At 30.9% G+C, this 17,224-nt stretch overlaps 1 protein-coding gene across 1 annotated transcript; it reads left to right on the top strand.

Moving 5' to 3' along the window:
• The first annotated feature begins 1,533 nt into the window (after positions 1 to 1,533).
• On the top strand, positions 1,534 to 9,649 carry LOC145603035 (transcription factor bHLH25-like). The gene is made up of 6 exons (XM_081659165.1): positions 1,534 to 1,557; positions 6,687 to 7,118; positions 7,389 to 7,673; position 8,935; positions 9,353 to 9,483; positions 9,584 to 9,649. The coding sequence occupies exons 1-6, from the start codon at positions 1,534 to 1,536 to the stop codon at positions 9,647 to 9,649; spliced, it is 939 nt and encodes a 312-aa protein (XP_081515291.1).
• Positions 9,650 to 17,224: the final 7,575 nt, after the last annotated feature.

Raw genomic sequence — 17,224 nt, 5'->3', positions numbered from 1 at the left:
GTGCACATGGGTTGATACAAATATCAACGAGGAGAAAGATAGAGAGAGTGTAAGTGGAAAAACATGCCAAAAGTAGTATGGGGCAATTTTTTGGGAACACCTTAAAAAGGCAAGTGGAGCAAATAATTGGGGATAGAGGGAGTATTTCTTTTTTCCAATAATTTCACATACACACCAACTTGTCCAACTATGTACCAGCACCAATTTTTTTTTAATTTTTTTTTTGACAAGAATATACCAGCACCAATTATTGTAGGTATAAGGTGCGATTATTGTGGGAATACTAAAAGGTGAGATTGATTTGAGAAGAAAAGGCAAAGGTGTGATTATTAATTTTCAATTTTCCATCTTTATATTGTCTTTATATTTTGAGAGTGAGGGATAGCTCAAGTGGTTAGAGATCCCCTCTCTGTTCCAAATGATTCTGAGATCGATTCTCATCACTCGCCTTATTATTTTTTCTAGTCAACATCAGCTCATCTTATATTTTACACCAATAAGCAAGCTTTAAATTTATCGAACTAAACGCGTCGAGCTCTAATTGATTTGATTAAATTAGGTGAAGTTTGAGTTTGAATTTTTAACATGTTTACATAAATAAGTTGGGTTTAGGTTTAGGGGTGCTGACTTATATAAGCAGGTAGGGGTGAACATGGTTTGGTTTTGTGCGGTTTGAGTGCAAACCTAACCAAACCGCAAAATACGGTTTGATAAATTTTTCAAACCAAACCAAACCATATTAGTATTGAAACCTACGGTTTGGTTTGCGGTTTATTATGAGATGATGTTTTTTTTTCCAAAAATTGTCAAATAATACTTCATTAATTTATAATAAAGTTTAAATAAGTAGCCGAAACGGATTAAATTGTACTACAAAGTTACAATAAAAATATCAAGTGCTAACACATAATAAAAATAATACATAACAATAAAAAATATTCATATGAGTACTACATTATAGTCATTAATTATAGAGTATTGACCGTATAGTTTTTATCTATTTTTCATGGTTTTTTATTTATTCTTTAATTTTTTTTATATAATATAAAAAAAAATTATTTAAAAATTATATTAATATTAAAATACGGTTTATTGGTTTACGGTTTGGTTTAGTTTATAATTTTTGCAAAACCAAACCAAACCATAAACCATATTTACAAAAAAATCGAGACCAAACCGTAATTTTATAAACCTTAAACCAAATCAAACCGCTAAATACGGTTTGGTCTGGTTTGGTTACGATCCAGACCAAACTATGTACAACCCTATAAGCAGGTCAATCCAAACCTAATCCAGCTATTGAAACTTGCTAGCCGTGAGGACAAGATTGGTATTAAGTATTAGCACATGTGTTATATTGGTAACATTATTGCTCTATATAAATGAGGGAACTCTTAAGACTGAAAACTCAACAACACTTTTCAATCTCGATCAATTAACAAATCTATCAGTATAATACCATTCATATATACACTTCTTTTGTCGTCCTACTTGAATTGCTAAGAAGAGGAAACAATGACTTCGACCATGACTATGGATGCATGGTTAGCAGAATTGGTAAGAACTCAGTATACAGCTCCAAATTCTTTTGATCATTAATACTAAAGTTGAATATTTCTCTGTCTATTGTATTTTGAAATAGTAATATGATGTACAACTAAATTTGGTTGAGTGAAGAATTTTATTGTTAATATTTGTCAAGTTATTTTTAAAGTTTAAGCCCTTCCGTTTAAAAATGATGTGCTCATTTCTATGTGTTGCCTTATGAATAGACAACGGGGGCATATACTACGCCTCATATGTGTTGCCTTAGCTACAAGACAACACTTTTTTTATATTAGGCAATGGTTTTGCACTTTTACCTTTGCTTTATTTTGTTGTAGTGTAATAACTTCAAATATTCTTTATTAGAACTCTATAATACTTAATTGGGATTGCCTCATTTGATTATAATAAACTCGAAATACTTTTATTGGGATTCTATAATACTTAATTGGGAATGCCTAAATTAAATATAATAACTTTTAAATATTCTTTATTTCGATCTATAATACTTAATTTAAAAAAATTGAGGCTGCCTAATTTGATCGTAATAACCTTGAAATATTCTTTATTGAGAATCTATAATACTTAATTGGGACTGTTTTAATTAATTATAATAACCTGCAAATATTCTTTATTGCGACTTTATACTACATATGATAATTAAAGCCTAAGAATAACTAATATACAGCACGGAGCTAAGCTTGATTGCTAGGTGGAGGATGAAATAAGTGGCATTATGCTGCATAATTAAAGCCTAAGAATAATTCAATTAAACAAAAATTAGTATCCTATTCACCCGATTTTCACTGATTATTACTTATCATAACTTATCTGAACTTACATAAACTTATTTGAACTTAGTAGACCTTATTAAAACTTAATTTAGTTGTAATTTAATTTGTGCTTGGTAAACCTTATAAAAACTTATTAAACCTAAATTGAACTTATAAGATGAACTTATTACACTTGAATAAGTGAAAATAAGGTGAATAGAACTGACCCTTAATTAGACTCCCTAATTTAATTACAATAACCTTTAAATATTATCTATTAGGACTTTATAATACATTATAATTAGGAATGCCTAATTTGACTATAATAACTTTTAAATATTCTTGATTGAGACTACATAATACTTAATAGGACTGCCTAATTTGATTGAACCTTTAAATATTCTTGATTGCCTAAAACTACGTGCCGGTCAAACTGTAACACTTAAAAAAACACGGAGGGACTACATAATACTTAGGGTGTGTTCTATTCACCTGATTATCTCTGATTAGAACTTATCTGAACTTACTTGGACTTATCTAAACTTATTATTCCTTATTAAAACTTATTTTAGTTGTAATTTGTATTTGGGTAACCTTTATCATGATTTATTAAGCCTGAACTGAACTTATAACACCTAAAATAAGTTAAAATAAGGTGAAATAGACCCTTATAGAGTGTGTTCTATTAACAAGATTTTCACTGATTTGAACTTGTCTTAACTTATCTAAACTTATTAGACCTGATTAAAACTTAGGGCATGTTTACCTTTACTGAACTGAGCTGAACTGAACTGAACTGAATTGATTGACGCTGAACTGAAATGAACTGAACTGATTGGAGCTGAATTGAACTGAACTGAATTGAAATGAATATTTTATGAGAGAAGGAAATTAGGAGCTGAACTGAGCTGAAATGAGTTGATTGGAGCTGAAATGAACTAAACTGAACTAATTGGAGCTGAACTGAACTAAACTAAAATTAAGTAAATGTTTTTTTTTTTTTTTTTGGTGAACACGAGGGGCAAGCCCCAAAAAGAAAAATTAAGTAAATGTGAACTAGCCCTTAATTTAGTTGTAATTTAATTTGTACTTGGTCAACACTTATCAGAACTTATTAAACATGAACTGAACTTATTTGATGAGCTTAATCTTTTTTAAAGGGTATGTTCAATTTACTTTATTTTCACTTATTTCATGTGTAATAAGTTTAGATAAGTTTAGTTCAGGTCTAAAAAGTTTTATGCTACTAAAGGTTACCCAAGTACAAATTACAATTGAAATAAGTTTTAATAAGGTCTAATAAGTTCATAAGTTATGATAAGTTCAGATAAGTGAAAATTAGGTAAATAAAACACACCCTATATTTAAATCGAATCACTATCCCCTACCTTCTTAATTTTAGAATAATGTTTGCAAGATTGAATTATTTGCATTTGAGCATATTATATCATATTGTAATCAAATAGTAGGCATTATGGCAATATTTTAATTTAGAATTTAAATTTAAATATGAGCAGAGGAAAATTGTTCATTTGACATTACACAATAAATTACTGAGTAATATTTATGATATTTTATCTGAAGTAATAAAAAAAATTAATTTGTTTTTTTTGGAAAAAAAAATATAGTTTTTTTTTCTTTTTGTTTTGAAAGAAAGTTTTGTTTTAAAGAAGAAGTAAATTAATTTTTTTTTTTTTTTTTTTTTTTTTTTTTTTTTTTTTTTTTTACGAAAGAACATATGTAGCAGTTTCCTTGAATCATGGATTCATGATTATTTATTAAATTCTATCCTTAATTATCTCAAAAAATGAGGAAAAAAATCAAGTGGTTAAAAGAAACAAAAATATAGTTCTTTAAAAAAAAAATGAATCGTGCATTGGTTTTCAACTTTTCCTTAAATCATGGTATTTTTTTTTTTACTAATTCTAAATATATCTTAACATTTAAATTTATAGTATTAATTTTTACCAAATTTTTTTGTTTTGTTTTGTTTTTTTTTTAATAGAATTTTTTTATTTAATAAAATTAAAAATTATGCAAAGGAGGATCAACATATACAAAATATTTGATATACGTAATATATAAAATATACATGATAATATTACAAAATTTTCCAATCAATTGATCGGCTTCTTTATGTATGTATATAAGACATATACAGAGTATATATTATAAATGATACTCCATAAAAGTTTGGATTAATTTTTTAGCCTTTTGGTCACGCATCATATTATCCATGCTTAATTTTTGTTATTGTTTATTAGCTAATACTCTAATAGGTACTTAGCTGCTTAGTTAAATACATCATATTATATTATTTGAATATTCCAATATGTTGGTTCAAAAAAAAAAAAAAAAAAAAAAAAAAAAAAATAATACATGTAATTAAGTATTAATGTATGCAAAAATAGTTTTAAAAAAATAATTCCTTCGATAAAAATAAATACGTCAAGTGTTTTTAAAATATAAAGAATATTATCCAATTTGATTAAGGAAGTAAATAAAAAATCATGATCTTATCTAAGGCAAAGATATTGGAGAATTAGTCAATTAGTCCATTTAGAGACCAAAACGTCCAAAAAATTTTTGATTTATTTTGTTTTTTTTTTTTCCAAAAATAAAATTAATGGGCAATTTCTTTTTATTGCTTTGGAAATAACTGCTGATTATATTCGTGATAGTTAAGAACAACTCCAATGGTTGTAGCTAGGGACTTGCTTGTAATTTAGAAAATTCCTTAGTTATTAGCTTAACCATTGGAGCTACCAAATTAAATTAGCTTAGTCAAGCAAATTAGCTTGAGAAATAAACTTGCCAAAAAGATAGGTTGATAAATTTATAAAATTAAATGTAAAAAGATAATTAACAAATTGAAACTCAATTAAGGGCCTGTTCATATTTACTTAATTTCAGTTCAGTTCAGCTCCAATCAGTTCAGTTCAGTTCAGTTCCAATCAGTTCAGTTCAGCTTTTAATTTCCCTCTCACATAAAATATTCATTTCAGCTCAATTCAGTTCAGTTCAGTTCCAATCAGTTCAGTTCAGTTCAGTTCAGCTCCAATCAGTTCAGTTCAGTTCAGTTCAGCTCAGTTCAGTAAATATGAACAGGCCCTAAATCACAAGCAACTAGGTAACCATTGGAGTAGAAATTAGCTACAAAAGTGATTAACTTATAATCTTATGTGGCATAACAAGCTAATTTGTTAATTAGCTTACCATTGAAGTTGCTCTAATGACTTACATTCATCAATGAAGGATTAGACTTAAAACATATAACTGATGTCATATTACAATTTATATTGATCAAAAAAATATAGGCATTATTGTGATGCTTATAATCTAATTTTCTATCTTCACATAATTGATGACGATGATAAAGTTTGAAAGTTAAAGGTTAAGGTTGACAATTGATGGTTTTTTTTTTTTTTTTTTTTTTTTTTTTTTTTTTTTTTTTTTTTTAATAAGAACCATTGATGAAGGTTGAGTTGAACATAATTGAAACTAAAGCTAATTACATGCATTTAAATATTTATTCCTTAATTATTTAACCAAACAATACTTTAATGAATTTTTTATTTTTAGATTTTTGGAGGATGAATGCTTTTTTTTTTTTTGTTTTGTTTTGTTGAAGATGAAGGTTTGATGAAGATGACAAAGGTTGAATATGATATTCATATCTATAAAAATTACAAAGGTTAATAATGTGAAAGATGATTTAGGTTGAAGATGGAACATTTAAAATTTGTTATTATAATAAAAAAAATATTCATGCTTGAAAAAAAAAAATTAAACAAACAATGCCTTGATGACTGTGTAGCTTAGGTGTTGGATTGGGTGGCTAGGATTAGACAACTAATATATCAACGGTTCAAATTTAATCTTTAAGTGTAGTCGTTCGTAGTTGTCCGTAGTCGACAACTACGCTAGAATGTTTATATATAGGCTATAAGAGGTTAATTTTTTTAATAAAATATTTTATAAGGCCAATATAAATAATAAAGGTCACTATGTTAAAATTAGGATTATAACGTCGTACTTCAAGTTCACAATAATATTAAATGTTATACAACTTTTAATAAAGGTTACTATGTTAAACATAAGAGTCACTATGCTTAATATAATGTCAGTTGCGTGTGTATAAACCTCGAGTCCACAATAATATTATTGTGGACTAGGTGCACGCAAGTATTTATGTTATAAAAGTACATATCTAGACCAAACTAACATTATCTCCACATTTAGGTAAAAAAAAAGTATCTCCGCTTTTTCAAACAAATATGAATCCATCTTAATCTTTTGTTCATTGAAATTAATTTTGCAATTTTATATTGTAATTGACTAATCCATTGTATTAATTGATTGATGTAGGAAATTGATATGGATGCAATTGACTCTTTAATCAACAACCCTTATCAGCAAAGTGTAATAGATATGGAATCAAGTTTTGACGATCAACTTGCTGCCACATTATTTGACACGGCCTCTCCTCAAGTTGATTTTGAGTGCAATGTCATTGAACAATATATATCAACCCCTCCTATTTCCGGTATCAATGATAATCACAACGATAACAATAACAATAACAAAAATGATAGCGATAACATTGCAAGCTTCGATGTTCAAGAGAGCCAACCGTCTAAAACTAAGCAAAAGACGAAGAAGCAAGCAGTGAGTGGTGGCCCAAAGAGGAAACGAAAGCCAAGCCAAGTGCAAGATCACATTATCGCCGAGAGGAAGCGCCGGGAATTACTTGGCCATATGTTCATTTCGCTCTCTGCCATCGTTCCTAACCTTAAGAAGGTGCGTGCACAAAATTCTTTCATTTTTTTAAAATAAAAAAAAAAAATAAAAAAAAAAGGAAAAATACATAAAAGTTAGGAAAGTTTTCTCTCAAGACTAGAACCTAAGTTAAAAAAAAAAAAAAAAATTTACTATCTAAGAAAAGGTATATATATCATGGTGCGCCTGCATGAATTGAAGCAACATAATATGTTGCTTTATTGTCTTTTCTATATTTATTTTTCAATCATGTTAAGACTAATTATATTAGTTTTGATAATGGTTATATAGATAGATAAAACATCGATCTTAGGAGAGGCAATCAAGCATATGAAGGAACTTCAAGAGAAAGTTAAGGTACTTGAAAGTGAGGTCGCAAAGAGGACTGTGGAGTCCGTGGTACTTGTCAAGGGCATTGCTGATGATAATGTCTCTTCTTCGTCGACTATGGAGGACTATGGTGGAAACGGTAGTAGTGGCAGTGGTGATGATGATGGAGGTGATAATAATAGTAGTGACTCATCCCCATTTTCGGAAATTGAAGTAAAAGTATTGGGGAAGACAGTTCTCTTAAGAGTCTATCACTACTAAAATTCGGCCAAATTGCGACCGCCTCTAACGGTCGCAAAAAATAGCAAAAAAGTCAAAATTCGGCCAAATTGCGACCGCCTCTAACGGTCGTAAAGGGGTGTCGTTATTTACATGGTCGCAAAAAAGTCAAAATTGCGACCGCTTGACGGTCGCAAATTTATTGCGACAGTTTCCTTTATTTTCAACGACCGGTTAAACAACGGTCGCAAATATTATGATTTACGACTGGAATAGCAGCGATCGCAAAATTCACCATTTGCGACGGCTTAAGGCGGTCGCTAAATTAAAAAAAAATTAAAAAAAAATCAAAACATCTAGCAGATCCAGCAGGCAGCAGCACCCTCAAGCCTCAACCACCCGTACCACCCAACGAAACCCAGCATACATTCACACCCTAAACCCCCCGTACCACCACCGCCGCCAACCGCCTTCCCTAAACCCCATCAACCCACCACCACCGCCAACCGCCTTAATACAAAATACACCAAAAAATTAATCCCACAAATTGAACCCAAATTACCAGAAAATTAAACACCAGAAGATTAAACCCATAAAAAAATATAACCCACAAAATTAAACCCAAATTACCAGAAAATTAAACCCTTACAAAATATAACCCCAAAAATATATCCACAAAATTAGTCACCAAAAACGAACCTCAAAACAAACACAAATTCAAAACGAAAATCAAACCAAAACATAACAAATATCAAACCCAAAAATTTAAAAAAAAAAAAAAACGAAATCGAAAATCAGTCACAAAATGAACAAAATCAAACAAAAAAAATCAACATTCGTGGAAATTCGAACAAGAAATGCAACATAAATTCGGAAAAAAAAAATCAAACAAATAAATATAAACACGATAACATACCTTAAACCCCAAATAGACTTCAAATTTCATCTCAAAATTGGTTTAGAAGGCCAAATTGGACCATAAAAAGTCTAGATCTAGGCTTTTCATGGTCCAATTTGAGCATAAAAACCGTTAACATGTTCAACCATAAGATTATGAAGGTGGAGATCGTGGTGGTGGGCTCGTGATTGTAACGGTGGAGGTCGTGGTGGTGACGCAGTTGAAGGTCATAGTGGCTTAATGAAGAAAGGAGATGAAGAGATGAGAAAGAAAGAGGAGATGAAGAGAAAGGAGGGCGTGAGAATGGAGAAGGAAAGAGATGATGGAGAAAATGAGGAGAGAGAAAAAGATAGGTTGGGATGAAAAACGGCTGCTTCCAACAAATAATAGGGTTTGGATGGGTTATGCACCACTTTAATACTCCATTTTATTAAAAAAATCATAATATTATTACGACCGCTCTTAGCGGTCGCAAATAGGCACAAATTGCGACCGTCTCTATAACGGTCGTATTGGTCGCATTTTGCAACCGTTTTTGGCGGTCGCAATGGTCGCAAATTGCGACCGTTTCCATAACGGTCGTAATGGTCGCAATTTGCGACCGTTTTTGACGGTCGCAATAGAATTATTTTTATTTAGAATTATTTTTAACATATATATTATTTTTTAATACTTTTGCGACTGTTAAATAGCCTAAAAACTGTCGCAAATCTGCGACCGCCTTAAAAACGGTCGCAAATATTATATTTTGCGACCGTTTTAATGACGGTCGTAAAAAAACGGTCGCAATTTGACCGAATTTTAGTAGTGTATTGTGAAAAACGAAAGGAGATATTGGCCAAGTTATTAGCCGAGGTAGACAAGCATCATTTGGTCATTACTAATTTTAGTGTTATACCATTTGAGAGCTTAGCCCTAAACATTACCATTGCTGCGCAGGTAATTCACACCTTAAAATGCGTTTTCTTATCTTGATAAATTATTTTTGTTGAATTTAAATTAATGAAATTTTCATAAGACGTTACATTCATTTTTGCAGATGGAAAACGGGTTCAACAAGAATGCAAGAGAGTTTGCTACAACTCTTCGCAATGCCCTTCATTAAGCTAGCTACGTACTGATGTTCTATATCGAACGAAAATGAGTGTTCCTCAAAATTTGCTAGAAGCCTAGTACTTGTATAGGATTTTTAATCCAGAGTTTTGGAATATATGTAGTTTAATAATCATCTGAACTTTATTTACCGAATACGGAGTAACGGAGTAATAAGAAAGCATATACTTCCTTCGTTTTCTTTTAGATGCAACACACCCTTTAGTACGGTGATTAAGAAAGGTGGGGTTTACATTATATAATAAACTTTAAAATAGGATGAGTGGTTGTTAGGAGTATGATTTAATGGGCCATGTGCTTTAAATAAGGGAAATGGTATAGTTTTTCCTTAAAGTAACTTTCCTTTTATAGTGTGTTGCAAGTATTGTGACATTTCCTTTTTGAGGGAACTGTTGCAAGTAAAAGAAAACAGAGGAAGTATATGCAGGACAAGGACATGGCTGCATACAGTTATTACTGCGTAATAAGTTATACTTCCTTGGTTTTTTTTTTTTTTAATTGACCTGTTTATTTTATCACGCTTGGCGATGCACAAATTTAACCATCAATAACTTTAATACTATATAAGTAAAAATTATAAAAGTTATATATTGTGATATTATTTTTTTAGACGAGTCTAGCATGAATATGTTTTTCTTTACCTATAATTCACAAAAGACGGTCAAAGGTGGGTTGGTGAATAGTGTAAAAGTCAAAGCGAGTCAAGTAAAAAAGAACGGAGGAAGTATGAAACATTTCTAATTGTCATGTCAAAATTATATGATTATATGATTATAAATTTAAGTAACATGGCCTTTTATTTCAATTTTTATCATCGGTTTATTCATGAAAATCAATCTAATATAATTTGCCAAATATATACGGAGTATAAAGCTTTAATACGTAGTAATTATTTTGGAAAAAAAAACATGTACTTCCTCTGTTTCTTTTTACTTGCAACACAACTTTTAGGCACACAGTTTTAGGAATAGTGAAGGTAAACGAGCAATTTTATCAATGTAATTTTAACACAAAGATTAGAATAGGGTTAAGTATCATTTGTAAGAAAATATTTTGAATAATTTGTTCGTTTACATTACATAAACCCGACCTCAAAACACGTGCCACAAGGCTATGTTGCAAGTAAAAAGAAACGGAGGATATATGTGTTTTTTATGAACACAACCACAATTTTATAACTACTTCGTATGTGGCAATTTAGGGCCTATACATTCTCTCAATGAGTGAAAACTTGGGGAGTATGTAGAATTCTGCGATGATGAAAATAATGAGAATATTGCCTTTAATTTATTTGTTTAAGAGTTTTTAGCTTATTGTATACTACGTAGTAATATACTACTCCCTCCGTCCCCTTTTGATGGTTCCTTATGGGCAAATTTTCCCAAAATGTTCACCCCATTTGCTTTTTCTAACAACCATTAAATGTTCACCCCATTTGCTTTTTCTAACAACCATTAATATTAATATTTTACTACCTCACAATTCAAGACATACCACCCATAAGGAGGGGCATGCCATGTTATGTTGGCAGGAACCTTGTACTTTTTCTTCTTCGAATCACCCTCAAGAGTATCCCGGATTGCTCGCTTTGCATCATCATACCTAACTTGAAGAAATGCACCAAAGTCTAAAGGAATTTCATTCCTCCGATTATACACAAAACAATTTCTCCATCTCCAAATCCACCATACCGTGACACCAAAGAAAATAGGCCATGATTCCTTACCTTCGATATCATCATTCCTAGCGTTTTCAGTGATCCATTCCTTGATGTTGCCTTGGAAAAAACGTGTTGCAATCGAGTCATCAACTGTCTTTCTCCATACAACTCTTGCAGCAGGGCAGTGACGAATGACATGTAATGTACTCTCTTCAAATGTAGCATCTTGGACTATCGGTCATCTAGCTTTCTCTTGAACAAATTCAAATTACCCAAAATTCTATCGTGGCAAGCTAACCATAAGAACGCTCTTATTCTCTGCTGAACTGGAGCATGCCAGACTACATCCCAACAATCATCATCTAGGACATCGATCGGTTTCATGTTTCATTATACTCACTGCCGACTTGATTGAAAATTTTCCTTTATCTCCATCTCTCCAGTAGACCAATTAAGTCACCAATTGAGGGATCGACACGAACTTCATAGCTTTGGATTTTCTTCAAGACTCGTTGATCCAAATAAGGAGCAAACACATTCCATCTCCAACCCTGATGACCATCTTCCCACATTTCGGCAACTGTGGCAGCAGCTAATTCCATAGGGAGGGGTTGGATAACTAGGCTACTTAAAGGTTCATTCATTGCCCACCTATGATCCCAAAATAGCGTTAGTTTTTTCACCATTCCCTATTGCAAAACCTTACCATTCTCTGTTATAGTTTATTGAAATAGCCTTTGTCTTTTTTGAAAAAGCTCATAATAGAAAAATGTTGAAATTAGCTTATAGAACTTATTATTATTATTTTAATTATTACGTGCACTAACTTAACTAATCTATCTATACTATATACTAAAGTAATCACCAAAGTTATCCCTTAATTACACGTGTCGCATTCACAACAAAAATTTTCCCGCCTAAAATTTTTTACTTTTTTTTCTCTTTAAAAATAATACGATAAAAAAATTTAATGAATAAAACTTACAGTAATTTATTAAAATATTTAAAATAATAATGTAACTAACAAGAGAATTTTAAGGGTAGATATTAATGAATTCAAATTTCAAAAAAAAAAAAATTGTTATATATAAGTCAGTTCATTTAAACTAACTCTATTTTAATTAACTTATATTATTTTTAAGTCTTATAATTATGAACCCGTGCATTTGCACGGGGCAAAAACTAGGACTTGTATATAACAATCCTTTTATAAACACAACCTACTTGTTAAACCTCCCGTCAAAAAAAAAATGTTAAACCTAGTGGCAGATCTAGAAATAATTCTTTTAGGAGCAATTGAAACTAATTATGGGCCAAAATTATTTAAAAAACAATGTAATAAACAACTAAGCTAAATAAAAAAGCAAAACCCAATTTGATAAAATTAAATATTGGGTAGTAGTTGTAATTGCAACTTGCAAGTCTCAACTTGCTAAATTTGCTTTTGATCGATCCTAGGGTTTATAAAAAAAATTAGAGGAAAATGATGAGACACAAACTTTATAATAATTATTGTACATACGTTGTAAACCCGAACAAAAGTTACCCTTGAAATAAATAAAAGTTACCTTCAATAAGTATAAAAGTGACCTAATACAAGTAAAAGTTATTTATGCTTTATTGGTAAGGAAACACTTTTTTAATGACTAAAAATCAAATATTGATTTTTTTGTGTTTAGGAAAATGTAAGGACAAGTGATGAGAAGCGATCTTAAGATCTCTTATAACCGAAAAGGGAGCTCTAACCATTTGAGTTACCCCTCACTCTCAAAATCAAATATTAGTAATTGATTATCCTTATAAAACTAAAACTTTTATCGTTGCCTATTTACATAAATATCGTACCGGTTTTAAAGTTATCCTTACACTGCTCGATGTACGCTAATATTAACGTAAATTGGTTATATACTGAAAAAGTGTTTATATTTAAGGAAAATTTGTTAATTACTACCTAAAAAAAGGGGTCTTTGTGAATTACAACCCCTAAAAAAAATAGTTGTTAATTACTACCCTAAAACTGATGAATTCTATAAATTGCTACCCTTTTCCCTAATCAGCCCCTAATTAGGTGATTAATCTATTAATGATATCATTATCCGGCTAATTTGTAATTAGTTGCTGTTAAACCTTAAATAATTAATTAAACCCTAGAACCACCTCCATACCACCATTGCACCACCTTCGGCCACCCACCACCCACTACCGAACCTACCTCCTCCAACTCCCCACCCTAAAACCACCATCTGCCCACCCTAAACCACCTTCCTTTTACAATACCCCCATCCCCTACCCGCGACGGCCCTGACCCCCTACCCTTCGCCGAAAATCCTTGCTCAACCATCCCTAATCTTCCTTTATCCCTTTCCCCCCTAATCACCACCCTAGGGTTTTAATTTTAGGGCTTTAGGGTTTTAATTTTGGAACATTAGGGTGGTGATTAAAGGGGGGAAGGAGGTGGAGGAGGCTTAGGGAGGGCTTAATAGAGTTCTCTAGCAAGGGGGAGGAGGGATTTTTTTCGAGGGTTGGAGGGATTGTTGGGGGGTTTAGAGGTGGTGCAATGGGTGGTTTAGAGGTGGGGTGGATGCCGGGGCGAGGGTAGGCTGCCGGAGATGGTGGGGATAAAGTAAGGGGGCTGCCGGAGGTGGTGCAATGGTGGTTTAGAGGTGGTGTTAGGGTTTATTTAATTAATCATGCCTTAAAAGTAACTAATTATAAATTAGCTGGATAATGATATCATTAGTAGATTAAATCACCTAATTAGGGGCTGATTAGGGAAAAGGGTAGCAATCTATACAATTAATCAATTTTAGGGTAGTAATTAACAACTTTTTTTTTACGGGTAGTAATTCACAAAGACCCCTTTTTGAGGTAGTAATTAACAAATTTTCCTATATTTAATAATGAAATCATGGAATCCTGAATCTAGTAGGGATAAAAGTAAGTAGACAAGTCACTCTAAACATTCAAAAGTGGGTCTTAGGCTACGAGTTAGCCGTGGAATTGTTGTACATCAAGTTGCGCCTACTCCTATTTACATTTCTTTTTGGTGGGCTATGCCAATACTCACCCAATTCGGAGTACTACTTTTTGGGCCCTTACCACTACAAATTTTTACCTACACTCTACGGCAGGGAACACTGCCTGCATGGCTGCACCCCTCCTCCGCGCATGCCCTGCCCCCACCCCTTTTCATTTATGAATTTTCTGTAAATTTTTTAACAATATGTTCATCTCTGTATCGGTAAATGTTCATTTATAAATCATTAGATGTTCATTTTTATAATGAGTTTTTGTTCAAACTAATACTTTAAGAATTGAATTTTAAGAATTTTTTTATCAATAAAAATGAGAGCAAATTTATTTATATGGATTGCTGTGTCAAATCATTTTTATTATTAGAAGTACTGCATCATCCAATGTACATTTTTGTTTATTCGTGTTTCAACATATGTTCATTTTTATATCATTAAATGTTCATTTCAAGAGCTATGTGTAAGTTTTATAGTAAGATGTATGCAAATACATACATCTTAGAATTGTATTTATATAAATAAAGAGTTGTTAAAAATAATTTCCAATATAAAATAAATTCAATTTAATTACAATAATAATGCATTTCCATACATCTATACCATTACAAGTAATTGTTTCATAAACACGATAGTGAACATTATTGTTTGGGCAATTGAAAGACTATCACGAAGTCGGTTTGAACATTTAGGTTTTTTTTGTTTAAGAACATATTGCTTTTCTAATTTGTATGAGCATTGAACATTATAATATGAACATTGAATTTGTATCATTGATCATTAATGACTTGTTTACTTTTCATAAGGAAGAGCAATTAATATTAGAAATATCATATACATATTAGATGTTTTGTATCATTTAGTTACCAATATTAGAATGAAATTCATAAAATAGATTTAAGCATTTATTTAGCTTCCAAAATGTCAAAATCTGTCTATTAAAATGAACATCGTCTCTTATATTTAATGTGTGGTATTAATATTCAAAGAACATTTTACAACATAAAAAATGAACAAATATTAAACTTGAATGAATATCTTTTAATGTGCAATTGTACATTTAATAAAATTTAAATAAACATCTATTAAAATAATTATCTGCATATATATGTGAATGAATATTTACCCATATGTAACTGAACATGTATTATTGTAAGTATAAACATAATATCAATATAAAAATGAACTTCAATTACCATTTCTATACATTGTCATTTAATACATTTCGTATAAATAACAGATATATAAAATCATCTTTCTTGTGTGTTGTTTTTAATACATATCCTTTCTCAATATATACATCGATGTCTTCTACTTTCTTATATAATTATCCTGTGTATTAAGACATCTAATTTTTAAACCATTAATAAACATTTACACATACAATTATGAACCCATTATTAGAAAATGATCATATACAGTGCAATATAAAAATGAACAATTATTAAAATATAAATGAACATCTTTCAATATGAACATGAGCAAGTGTTAAAAGTCAAATGAGCATAAAAAATAGTTTTCATTATGAACTAAATTAACTATACCTATAGAAAATATGTGAAGAAATCGGCCAAAAATAGACATCATTAAGAGATTATTAGAATTCATTATGTAGATCGTCTATTAATATGTGAATGACCACTTACTAATATATAAATGAACATTTATGTAAATGAAACTGAACATTCATTAAAAAAAAAAATCACTACGAACTAAATTTACATTTATATAATTTTACGAAATAGAGCAAATTATCCATAAAATAAGGATAATTAAACTCTGTTTTCAATTTTTATGTCCATATATATATATATATATAATCAAAATTTTAATATGTTTACAGAAAAATAATTGAATAATATGGCAAAAAATTAGGGTTTGCACTTTTTTTCTTTCAAAAATAACTTACAATTTGATTTTATATCCTTGCAATTATGTAACTTCATCTCTTATATCAAAGGCTGCACTTGATTTTTATAGAGAATTTCGAGTTTTTAAGTAAATATGTTTGCAGATTTTGATAAGAGAGAATGGAGAGTGAAGATTAAAAGTGTATACTAATTTTAGGAGAGAGAAAACAATGCTTCTATCTTATATTTTTTGGGGTGTAGAAAGTAAACTATAGCAGTGTGTTTTTTGGGGAAAGTGGATAGTGGGGTGTAGGTGGTGCTACCTACACTAGAGTGTAGGTATATCCGTATATATAATTACCTTACCACTGTGGTAGAATCCTTAAGACCTTAATGGACGCCTTCACGGTCGTTGTATACTCTTTTCGGGTTTTTTAAGTGCATTATTGACAGTGAGGGATAGTTCAAATGATTAGAGTTCCTTCTCGGTTATAGGAGATCTTGGGATCGATTCTCACCCCCACCCTTGTGGCTCTCTAAACACAAAAAAAAAAGTGCATTATTGGGAGTGCATAGGGATGGCAATATTAAGTGGATATCCACTAACCCGCTCCACCGTTATAAATAAATGGATGAAAACCCGAATTAAATGGATGAGAAGCGGGTGACGGATGAAGCGGATGATGGATCGGATCGGATATGGATGATACTTTTTTCACCCGCTAGCCAACCACCCACCCGTTTAACATATATTAATTTTTTTAATCTAAGAATCTTAATAATAAAATATGAACCATCCACCCACCCGCAAGAAAATTATTTGTTTTTTTAAACAAATTAATTTTCCAAACAATATATGGTTATTGTTTCCCTTTTTATTAATGAAGGAAAAAAAATAATTGTGCAAATAACCGAAAATTAGAGTTTATGTGAGTTTTTTCCCACTTTAATACTCATCCATTAGTCATCCGCCCCACCTGTTTCATCCGCGGATGATGGACGGATATGGATGATGGGTGAAGCGGATG

This window comes from Chenopodium album, chromosome 21, assembly GCF_948465745.1.
Source record: "Chenopodium album chromosome 21, dcCheAlbu1.1, whole genome shotgun sequence".
In the NCBI taxonomy this organism is placed as follows: Eukaryota; Viridiplantae; Streptophyta; class Magnoliopsida; order Caryophyllales; family Amaranthaceae; genus Chenopodium; species Chenopodium album.
The sequence above is the reverse complement of the archived record's forward strand: the minus strand, read 5'-3'. Positions and strand labels throughout refer to the sequence as shown.